We start from the raw sequence: 12,128 nt of genomic DNA on the forward strand, positions 1-12,128 counted from the left end.
TATCATGTTAAAATGTAAAAACCTTCGAGCAGAAATAAACATTTACAAGTTTACAGTACAGCTTTGTTCTGTGACACTGTAGGGGGGATTTTTTTTTTCAAACTGAATTTAAAATGTTTTGAGGCTTACGCTTATTCATATTTTGTGGTGTGGTTGACAGATGCCTGCCAAGAGGCGGCTGTGGCTGTCTACTAGTTGTCACCTCAGCTGAGTTCGTAGTGCTGGTGCAGTCTGGAGCTCATCCAAGAATATTGTGCTCCAGTTTTGGGGAGTGCAAATTTGCTATTTATTAGCAAGATGCACTGATCAGATGGTATCTGTGGCTATGCAATCCACCAATAGAAAGTGAAGCCACGTTTGATTAACATGTTATCACATTGCTAACCAAGTTAGCTAGCAGTAGCTGGCAAGTTAGAACTTCACTACTTCTTCAAATATCCACCAAATTTTTAAGCTTAAGGTTTCAACGTGGGAGCCCACAGACAACTGCATGAGATCATGGAGCTTTTATCTGCAGCTAATAGCTTTGTCTACATTCAAATTAAATGCAATTGTCATTGAGATTGTCATTGCTAAAAAGAAGGTGCTCAAATATTCAGCAAAACTGTTGTTATACAGGAACAGGATTTCAATAAGAGTCACAACATGTCTTATCATTTTTAACTTTACATAAAAGAATTCCTGCTTCTCTCGATTAGCCCAAGCAACGAGATGCTCTGAGATGATGAGCCCTTTTAATTCCTCTCCATTATTTTGTACTTTTCATCAATTTAATTCCTCTCCATTATTTTGTACTTTTCATCAATTTAATTCCTCTCCATTATTTTGTACTTTTCATCAATTTTTATTTATTTTTATCACAATAAATAATTGAGATCCCCTCACCAGCGCCTTGGCGTTGGGATTGGCTTTCTTGTCCACGATGACCTTCGCCACCTTGTAGTGCCCACAGTGGGCAGCAACGTGCAGCGCCGTCAGGTAGTCGTTTGTCACGTCATCCACGGGCGCGTCGTGGTGCAGCAGCAGCTGAACACAGTTGAGGTGGTCGCCTTGCGTCGCCATGTGAAGAGGAGACAGACCGTTCTGGAAGGAAAAGGAGGAGAAAGATGTTCAGCGATGTGAAGTTAATACGGATGCAGTTTGCTAATGTGATTTTGTTGGCTTGTTCTTAAAAACCTTGGTCTTTGACAGTATTGGAGCTCCTCTGTTCAGCAGCATCTCCACTACTTGCTCATGGCCACTTCTGGCGCCACAGTGAAGAGGAGTTAGACCGTCCTGTGAAAACAAACACCTGCTGCTCAGCCGTGAACTTCATACCATCATCAACAAGTTGTTGAGCAACAGACAAGATTTGACATGACACCGCAGGTGATGCTTAATCCTCGCACAGCTGTGGGTGGGATTAGATAATAATAATTTTAGGGTTTTTGGAAATCTCTCAGCTAAAAAATTATATGATGGACAAATGTAAAGCACCCTACACCTAGTGATTATGGATTTTATCCTCTCATTTTTAATTAATGTTTTTTACCCTTCCATTATATTCATTTCACATACCACCCTGTGTAAACAGCCTACGTATGGTTGTATGTTTACTTTATCGGGAGTTATGTTAGTTTGATGTAAAGCACTTCTAAATTATATTGAAATATTGAACGTCTATGAGCATTAAATACATGAATACACGTTTAAATATCAATATTTAAATCTAAACTGAACACTGCATCAAATAACATTGTGCGCATGTGATTGTACCTTGGTGCGTGCATCTATCTTGGCCCCTCTCTCCAGCAGCAGTCGCACCATGTTGCTGTTCCCACGTTTGGATGCTACGTGCAGCGGTGTTATGTCGTTCTGCAGGAAACAGAGATGCATTGTTTAGCTATTCAGACGAAGAGAAAAGAAAAATCAACATTTATTTCAGGAAAATAGAAGGAGTACCACTGCTAATACGTCACTTTTAGGGAAAATTGGCTCTATTTGACAGTGCCAGAGGGAAATGGCTAAATACCCCCCTCTAGAGGACAGTGATCATTCCAGCCAGAGCGACCTTAGCTTTGAGGTTCTGTTCTAAAAATGCCAGAGACTTCTAATATCTCTATGTGTTCACCAGAGATTGTGTGTATTTCCAGTATGTGTTTGATATTTTGCCACCAAAGAACACAGTTTTCACAGTTATTTAAAAGGAAATGTTAGCTTTAATCTAGACTTTTCTCAGCATCAACACATTTCAGCCTTCTTATATCCGGTGTTTGAACAGGCCCTTACTGCCAGAGTCATCATCCACTGAATATTTATTTTAAGGTTGAGTAACTGGAGTTTCATCCAAATGTTACTCATGTAAGAGTAAATAAATATGCCAGGGTTCTACATTTTCAGTAGTGAGAGAGGCAAAATCGTGTGTGTGTGTGGGAGAGAGAGATGATATGTAAAGTACCAAACCTGGTCCAGGCTTTGAATGTGATTATTAAAATGATTCCTTGGCTTTGAAAACATCATGCAACATTTGAAGATTCTAACAAATATCTCTCAGCAGATTTCCTTAACTTTAAACATAATTAAATAGAAATAATGAACAAAATAAAGATGAACTGAACCTAATTTGACATTCAGAGCATGAATTTGGGCGTTTCAGAAACAATAAATGCAAGTGCGGTAGAGGAAAGGAACATCCCGCATTCAAAAAACACGATGAAGAGAGAACATCCTGATAAAACAGAATGCGGCACATTCACTGCTTTAGCTCAATATCTTGTTTTCATATTGTTAGCAGAAAAATCACAATTTAAATGTAATTACTGGCCCACCCCTACTGTGCATGGTTGCAGTGAGGGTTGAGTGTGAGGGTGTGGCTCAATGGTGTGTTTTTAATGGTTCTTGGGGAAAAAAATAAAGCTCTTTGTGGCACAAAGGAATCAGAGAGGCCGGCATGACTATTCTCTGTTTTGAGTAAAGTGATGCATTTATTGAATCTGGACAAAACACATCAAAAGACAAACACCTTTAATCCTAACTTGGAACATTAGAAGTTACTTGACTGACATTATAGACATGGAAAAGAAACAACTTCTATTCATGTTTTGTAATCTGTTCATGAGTGATGGGAAGGTGGAGCATGTGGTGTACATGTGGATTAATGCTCGTGTTGCCCAACTTCTCACCTATGGTGATGAAATGTGCATAGTTAGCAAAAAAATAAGGGTGCAAATATAAAAGGGTGGGCTCAGCTGCAGACATAGAGGAGCTCAGAGTAAAGCCACTGATCCTTCATGTGGAAAGAAGCCAACTGAGGTGATTCAGAAATCGACTGGGAGCTTCCCTTCTGGGTTTTCTGGGATGCCCAACTTGGAGGAGACCCTGGGACAGACCCAGATCATACTGGAGATTATTTATCTCATCATGTCTAGGAATGCCTTTGGATCTCCCTGTAGGAATTGGAAAGTCTGAAAAACCCAGCTTAGCCTGCTGACACTGCAACCCGACTTCAGATAAGCAGAAGATAATGTTTGAGTGGATTCTGTTATAGATTCATTTGCTCATGAATGTGCCCACTTTTAACATATATTTAGGGAAGCATAACTGTAACATTTATGAATAAATCAAATAAATGGCACATTGGGTGAGAAAATTAGAAAAGAGGCCACTTTCCTGAGTAAATTATGGTATGAGACGTGTGTTTTAGGTTGTTTCCACATGGTAAGTGCGTATTTGGTCTAACACTTACACACTCACAAACCACCAGCTATCAAAATCCATAACTGCTGCATCCATTCCTACAGTCTGTGGGATCAGATAGAACGTGGACTGCATGTGAATGTTTCCTCCAGGAGAGTGACAAGTACAGCTGTGGAATTATATACACAGGCAAGCAAAAATTCCTGCACATCCTTCCCTGCATAAAGTAAAAGTTTTGGTATGAAGGTTTGCAGCAGCACTCTGCATGTAGATATGAGTGTGAGTGTGTGTGTGTGTGCAGGCGCGCTTGTCGCCTTTGAAGTGAAGGACCTACCCTCGCCTTGAAGTCCACAGCTGCCCCTCTGTTAAGCAGCAGTGTTGCTACGTTGATGTTGCCGTAGTGAGCCGCAATATGCAGAGGAGTGAACCCGCTCTGAGAGAGACGAGAGAAACAAGACACACAGGAAGAGAAACAATTAAAGAGGAAGGAAAAAGAAGTAGCAACTGTCTAATAATGAGCCATAAGCAAAGCATGATTGGACATTACATGTAAGAGCATCTTGCTAAAAGCAGACTAACAGAGCACAGCAGACCAGAGCTGAGCAGGAGTCAGACATGCTTTGAAAATTTCAGCATAAAAGGAGTGGACTTTCATAAGAAACACAAACTCCCTAGCCACTTTATTAGGCAAGCTGATAAAGTCCAACAGCACTACCAATTATTCTTATGACGGGCAATTGGCATTAATTTAACTGTTTGCTTAATGCTGGTTTTCTATTGGACAGATTGAAATTCAAATATAAATTTGTCCAATGCAAATTGCCACCTCAGTAACATCTCTGTTTCCACCTGACTGACAATGTCGATCAAAAGAGAATGCTAACATGTATGTTTATATTAAGGTTTGCAGATGTACCTAATAAAGTGGCCACTGACTGCATATTTCAACTTTTTTGCGAAATTATTGTGGTAAGTATATAGCATTTAACAATGTCTGACACAATACAAACAAAAATAAGAACCTACCAAATAAAACAAGCATGCAGATTAAAAAACAAATGCAAATACTTAGTGTCTCATTAAGCTTTTGCTTTCATTCCTAAAAAAAAAACTCCTTGCTATATGCTTTTATCTGACAGGAAGCAGCATGCAGGTGAGCATGCATCTATTTTAGTTGAGTTTGTAAGACTGCTTTTAAGAAACAGTGACTGAAAAGCCTAAACTATTGCCATTTCTTGAAGACTTTTAAGTTACCGGCTCACTGAACATGAACGGCTTAAAAAAAACAAAGAAATCATTCATTTAGTTTGATCATTTCCAACTGTTCATTCTTAGCTTATTTTCCCCCAAATTATTTGTTGCAGCAACAAGCAGTGCATGCCAAAAAATTTATGTTTCTATATCAAATAACAAATAAAAATATTGTAACTCAAGTGGGATCACAGTACAGAGAGATGCTACTGTGAAGGGAGAAAGACATGTCAACAACACAAGGATATTACACAACACACATAAATACAACTCTAAAAAGACAACAAGACTAGCTAATGCTTTTTTTTTATTTCAAAGTTCTTTTTGAGTTTTTGCTTTGCTAACTGATGTGGTTTCCAACACGTCATTTCACATGTCAGCTGGGTGCAATGGTCTGATAAACCAATGCCCATTACTGCTGGATACAGTTACATGTTACAAGCATGTAAGGGTTCAGGGCATTCACTTCTGTAAAATCACAATTCTTTGTATGAACAAAACCACTCAAACTAGCTATTTTCCCCATCTGTAATCCTTAAGCTACAGTATGATAAGCTGAAGTCAACTGAAGCTTGTCATTAGCTCCCCAGTTATTGCAAAATATCTTACTCTTGACAAGAAAATGAATAAAAAATATTACATAAATTGTAGTTACATTTAAAACTTTACATTGTAATTCTAAACATCATATTTTAGAATAAATGAGAATGTACCCAGTAATGAAGTCAAGATGAAGAGTATGCGAACACAGCAGTATTCACATGAACTGCCTACTGCTACTTTTTGCATGAGAAAAATCACATCAACAAAAGAATTTTCTTTGTTGATTTTATTTAATTTGAATAAAAATTAGGCTGTGCTGTAGCAGTTTATCTTCCCGATGACCACGATGATTTCATGCGTCCCATAAACTCTGGATTTATGGTAAAGATAAAGTTCTTTTTTTAAGTTATGCAAACTCAAATCTTACACCTTGATGCCTCTGCTGAGCTCTTTTTTCCCCCCTAATCCTGTGTTGGTACCCTGCTGGATTTCACTGATAGAAGCTCAATTAACTCCACCAAAGACATTTTAGTAATGGTTTGGTTTGTCTCTTTGTTTTCAGCATTACTCCAAAAGTTTTGGGCAGATTTGCAGTAAAACAACACAAAACACAATGGAAGTTGAATAAAAACAAAATAGAAGTAGGAAAAATACAGAAAAAACACAACAGAAATATTTTTGGGGGAGACATTAACGTGACAGAACAGCTCCTGAAATAAAGGAAACCGAAACACAATAAGGATTGCACTGGGAGACGCTTAAAAGAAGTGGAGGATTCATCTGTGTTGTGAGGACGAAAAAGATGCTAGCTAATGTGTACTTTAATTGCATAATTCATATAATGCACGTTCCCTATTCTATTTACTGTTAGTTTGTTATGAAGCTGTTCTGTCACATTAGTGTCTCCTCAGAAACTTTTCAGGATTGTTTTAAGGTTTTAGTTTTTTCCTGTTATAATAATTCAACTTTCATTGTGTTTTATTCAACTCCTGTTGTGATTTGTGCACTTTTGGAGCCTATTTCTAGTCTCTACTGTTTCCTTCGGTTGAAGTGCGTTTGACCTTTCAAAGCCACCATACCTTGGCACAACTTCGAAAAATTTTACTTTTGAATCCACATCTGGAATTTTTCATCTAGGAATTTTTTGAGGATCCTTTAACCTTGTGAGACTGGACAAAAAATTTGAGGCATTTTGCATTACACTTTTACAAATATAGGTTAAATGTATGTAATAATAATTTGGACACATGGTGTAGATGTTCCCAAGAACATTTTACACAGTAATCTAAAACCAGATATCATTTTAGATGCAGGGACTATAAACTTATAGATATTTATATCAGATATTGGCTGGTTCGGACTCAAAAAGCTGGAACTTTGGACAACAGGAGGCTATACACTGGTATTGTACTGGAACTGGAAGACGTTGAATGTATCTTGGACTGCACTTATATAAACCATGAAACAAAAATAAAATACATTTATTTACATTAAGTTAAAATCAAGTAGGTATTATTTTTCTGCAAAGTGCTATGTGTAATATGACTGTGATGATATACTGATGGTATTACCCTAGTGTAGAAATACATTATGCAGTGCATCTGGAAAGTATATGCAGCACTTCACTGGTTCCACATTTTGTCACATTACAGCCTTATTCCAAAATGGAATATGAATATGTTCATTTTCCCCTCAAAATTCTACAAAATACCCCATAATGACAAAGTGAAAAAGGCTTGTTTCAAATTGTTGCAAATTTATTAAAAGTTAAAAACTGCCTATATAAGGTTGCATAGTTAACAGTGCATGTCAGAGCACAAACCAAGCTATAAAGTCCAAGAAACTGTCTGTAGGCCGACGACACAGGATTGTACTGTGGTACAGATCTGCGGAAGGGTACAGAAAAAGTCTGCAGCATTAAAGATTCTAATGAGCACAGTGACCTCCAACATCCGTTAATGAAAAAGGTTTCTGAAGCACTCCACTAATCAAGCCCGTATGGTAGAGTTGCCAGATGGAAGGCACGCCACAGTAAAAGGCACAGGACTAGAGTTTGCCAAAAGGCATCTGAAAGACTCTTAGACCATGAGAAATGAAAATTCTCTGGTCTGGTGAAACCACAAACTCTTTGATCTGCATGCCAAGCATCATGTCTGGAAGAAACCAGGCACCACTCATCACCTGGCCAATACCATTCCTACAGTGAAACATGGTGGTGGCAGCATCATGCTATGGGAATGTTTTCAGCAGCAGTAACTGTGAGGCTAGTCAGGGTCAATTGGAAAGATGAATGCAGAAATGTACAGGGACATCCTTGACGATAACCTGCTTCATCTTTCAACAGTACAACGGCTGCAAGCACACAGCCAGGAACACAAAGTAGTGCCTTTGCGAGCACTCTGTGAATGTCTGTGAGTGGCCAAGTCAGAGCTCAGACTTGAAACCACACTAACGTCTCTGGAGAGATCTGAAAACAGCTATACATCGACGCCCCCCATCAAACCTGATGGGGCTTGGGAGGTTCTGCAGAGAAGGATGAGAGAAATTGCCCCAAAACAGCCAAGATTGTACAGCAGCATCATACTGAAAAAGACTTTGGACTGTAATTGCAATGCTGCAGAAGTTTTTCTGTACCCTTCTCAAGAACTGTGTCACAATACAATCCTGTCTCGGAGGCAATTTCTTGGAATTTATGGCCTGGTTTGCGCTCAGACATGCACTGTCAACTATGGGATGTTATATAGACAGCTTTTTACTTTTAATAAATTTTTTAAGATTTTCAAGGAAGGTTTTTTTCATTTTGTCATCATGGGCTATTGCATGTAGATTTTTGAGGTGAATAATGGATTTAATTCATTTTGGAATAAGGCTGTAACATGACAAAATGAGGAGCAAGTGAAACGCTGTGAATCCTCCAGAGGCACTGCGCTGCTGAATTTACAATGCTATAAACTATAGCAGCGAGCAACTGCGTACACAGAAATAAAAAAGTCAAAATGCCATGCAGGCTTAAAAAAATGGGCACATGGGTTCAGCAGCAAAAGCTTTCATGCCAGCATTTAGTGCTAGTGCTCATGCTAGCAGACAGAAGGCTTTGCAATGGTGACCATGAGTGAACAATGAAGAGAAGAGGAGAGAAGAGGAGAGGAGAGGAGAGGAGAGGAGAGGAGAGAAGAGAAGAGAAGAGAAGAGAAGAGAAGAGAAGAGAAGAGAAGAGAAGAGAAGAGAAGAGAAGAGAAGAGAAGAGAAGAGAAGAGAAGAGAAGAGAAGAGAAGAGAAGAGAAGATGTACCTCTGTTGTTCTATTCACCATCATCTAGAAGGGAAAAGGGGGGATTTGTAAGAAAAAGGAACAAGTAGAGGGAGGAACAAAAGGAGGAGGAGAGAATGAGGTGGTTAGTGCACCACAACAAGAACAACTGCAACACCGACATCATGGTTGCATCAAGCTGTAGGATGGGTATGTGACAATGTGGCTGTAAACAACGAAAAGAACCAAAAAGCAGTCACATAGAAGTACACAAAACTGGGGAATGGACTGCAACTCTCCCTTACAGTGTGTATTTATTCTACAATGAGAATGGTCCTTGGGGTAAATGTAGCTGTAATGTTGTTTTTGATGATATTGTTTCTTGCCCTGAGTGCCTCTAAAAATCCAAAATATGAACACTTGCTCAATTTTTGTCCCACAGAAAACTTGTCTGGGACTTAAATGACTAATAGAACTATCAACACAGAACAACAGAAGGAACTTATAAATATTCATAGCCCAATGATACCCTGTGGGGATTATACACACACACCACAAGTATACAGGTGTATTGGGGGGAGGGTAGTCAAGGCCACAGCTTAAGGTGTACCCTTAATTAATCCAGAGAATCACATAATTCAAAATGTATTCCATATTAATGGAAGTCTTGAACGATTGTGTTGTTAGTAGACTATTCTTAGTTTTCATATAGATTTTTAAAAGCATCTTAGTCTTTAGCAAAGACAATCTCTTTTCTGCCCTATCCTATGATATGTAATATGTGATTGACGGTCGGTTCCATGCAAATAAAATACAAATGACATTTTAACCTATGTTACTTGTAAATATTTTTGATGTTTTGGGGGTTTATCCCATTACATTACATTTCAGTTATATCACTGGTTTTGAGATTGGAGTTTTTGTCATTAATATACAGAAATAATTGAATTATGTACATTATATTAAATGTAGTTTGATATATGGACAGTTTATTGTTTTGTGAGACTTCAGTCACTAAATCTCAGACCGAAAGTAAAGGAAACAGAAAATGGGATTTTTAAAAGACAAATAGTTCTGTTTTCTACATCACCAACGGAAATAAAGTCTTTAGACATGATTGGAAAAAAAGAAATAGGTGTAATAGTTTGGAAATATCCTTATTCCCTCTCATGACTGAAGTAAAGTGAGAAGATGTAGCCCACCTTGATGTTTGTATGCTACGGTCAGCAGTTATCTAACCACCGCTAACCCTGGCAGGTACCTTCGTACAGAAAGACGTAACAGGAATCGCACCCATAATACATGAAAGGTGTCATGGGACTATGAATGAGTAAGACCAGATCTCAGACACAACAAAACAGCAGGTCATTGTGAGAAGTGTAGTCCAGCTCATAGCTCATACCTTAGACTCCACATCAGCATTGTGGTCGTTCTGGAGGAGGAGGGCGGCAGCCTTGGTGTCATCTTTACGTGCAGCGATGTGCAACGCTGGGAGGCGGACCTTCCCCTTGGTGTCATTTTCCAGCAAAAGGGAAACTACCTGGTCATGGCCTTGCTGCAGTGCAACCGCCAGCGGAGTGAAACCATCCTGCAAACCAGAAAAAGTCAACTGTAAGATATAAATGTAATTTTCCCAAAGTATGACACTCTTTAACAACAGCATGCAAACATACGGTATAATGGCAGTGAATACATGCTAATGTAATGCACATATTTTATTACGTAAAACCTCTTAGCTTAGCAAGCTAACACTTGCTATTGCACTAGAAATTATAACTAAGCCTGAAGGTGAATGTCAATAGTTTTTCAGGTATTTGGGCCAAATCGGAAGCATCATAATAATAATAATAAAATAATAACAATGGTAAAATTGGTAGAAAAGAGCAAATGTCTTAAACATGACTATCTTTAGAAGAACTTTCAAGAAACTCATCTGAGTTTAGGAACTGCTGCTTACACTACTACGAAGTCATTTTAACTGCTCTCTTATTTCCCAATAGATCACCACAGCAGACGGCTCTGCATATTTGATTCGGCACAGATTTTTTTTTTTTACTAAATACCTTTCCTGAAGGAATCCTCCCCTTTATCTGAGCTTGGGACCATCACTAGGATTAAACTGACTTGTGAAACCCCTGACACTGGATTTGTGTCTCCACCCGGAATCAAACTGGGAATATTTTGCATGTAAAGCAAAAATGTGTTGACCACCAGCTGCTTCTACTTTCATTTTCTTTCTATTAAAAGTTGTAAAGTCCATGAAAATCAGCAAAAATATCAGCCTTATATATAATAATATATTTAAGTCTGGAAAAAAGTGGTGGGTAAACCTACATATATAAAGATATAAAGTATTTAAGCACACCAGGTCACATTTTCCAAAGCTCACCTGATGTGATTTAAAGTCCTGCAGTGGGAATTAAACATGTTTTATACATGACTTCTTTTGGCTGCTGGTGCTTTAAATCATCAGCCAAAAAAATCGAATCAAACTCCCTTGAGGTGTCTGCCTGCTGTCCTTACAGCCTGGCCATCCTCTGTAAAATTGCATGATATAAATCAGAAGGGCTGTCGGCTTATAAAGCAGATGAGAGGGACACAGGGCCAGTGTGCCTCCAGAGTCACGTTAGTATTCTTTTCTCATCCGAAGCACTGCAGTTTGGACGCCATCTGTAAGTATGGGGCAAGAAGAGGCGTGTGCTTGTATCTCCTTTTGGAGGTTTCAACACAACCTTAATCAGAGCTAAGAGTCCTAAAATGTCATCTTAATAATCACGGACACTCTTTTCTTCTTGATGTCAGCTGACAGTCACACTTTCAGAGATGGCATATGATACGTTTGTAGCTGCTTCTAGCTGGTAAAGTGACAGCTGTTCGTGATTCAGGCACGTCGCTTTTATAAGACAATGAGAGACTTAATCAAGTCTCCTTTGTTCTCTCAGAGCCTGAACTTTTATTTTCTTGCTGCTGTGAATGTGACTAATACTCTCAGTGAATTCAATTACACATTTTCACTTCAAGTTCATAATTTCAGATTACACACATTAAATCTGATGCCTGTCTACTGACGTCCAACACGGAAGAAGCATAAAATGACAGATTCTTAAGTTGGCACTCACAGATTGCGCTCTATATTTAAAACATTTCGGCAGCTATCAAACTATTCATCCATTCAGTCGGCAGCTGGCATGATTAAAAACCGAAAACTATAATCTTCTGTGGGTGGTGTTTTTGTGTTGGTGCCCCCATGAGTAAAATGCCTGACATTGTCATAGAAAACAGAACTCCTTAGGAACTTGTTGAGAGCTAAATTAGGAAAGATACTAACTGTAGTAGGGCTGAGAAAGATGCATGTTATGCATGTTAGAGTCAGAGTTGCAGTGAACAGTGGCTAACAGAATGCTGCGTAG

At 38.7% G+C, this 12,128-nt stretch overlaps 1 protein-coding gene and 1 long non-coding RNA gene across 35 annotated transcripts in view; one reads left to right on the top strand and one right to left on the bottom strand.

Annotated features, from left to right (window-relative positions):
• LOC113028107 (uncharacterized) overlaps positions 1-12,128 on the top strand; it is a 460,838-nt gene that overhangs the window by 159,573 nt on the left and 289,137 nt on the right. The gene's annotated exons all lie outside the window — the stretch shown is intronic.
• ank3b (ankyrin 3b) overlaps positions 1-12,128 on the bottom strand; it is a 177,849-nt gene that overhangs the window by 67,757 nt on the left and 97,964 nt on the right. For 25 of the 34 annotated variants that reach the window (XM_080305355.1, XM_080305366.1, XM_080305364.1 and 22 more), the window contains exons 6-11: positions 10,121-10,306; positions 8,761-8,784; positions 4,010-4,108; positions 1,756-1,854; positions 1,177-1,275; positions 886-1,083 (exon numbers count right to left, since the gene is read on the bottom strand). In XM_080305355.1, coding sequence (XP_080161481.1) covers positions 886-1,083; positions 1,177-1,275; positions 1,756-1,854; positions 4,010-4,108; positions 8,761-8,784; positions 10,121-10,306 — 705 coding nt within the window. The remainder of the gene's footprint in view (positions 1-885; positions 1,084-1,176; positions 1,276-1,755; positions 1,855-4,009; positions 4,109-8,760; positions 8,785-10,120; positions 10,307-12,128) is intronic. The other 9 variants (XM_080305359.1, XM_080305362.1, XM_080305371.1 and 6 more) reach the window with 1 other exon arrangement.

The sequence above is a fragment of the Astatotilapia calliptera genome, chromosome 8, assembly GCF_964374335.1.
Source record: "Astatotilapia calliptera chromosome 8, fAstCal68.1, whole genome shotgun sequence".
In the NCBI taxonomy this organism is placed as follows: Eukaryota; Metazoa; Chordata; class Actinopteri; order Cichliformes; family Cichlidae; genus Astatotilapia; species Astatotilapia calliptera.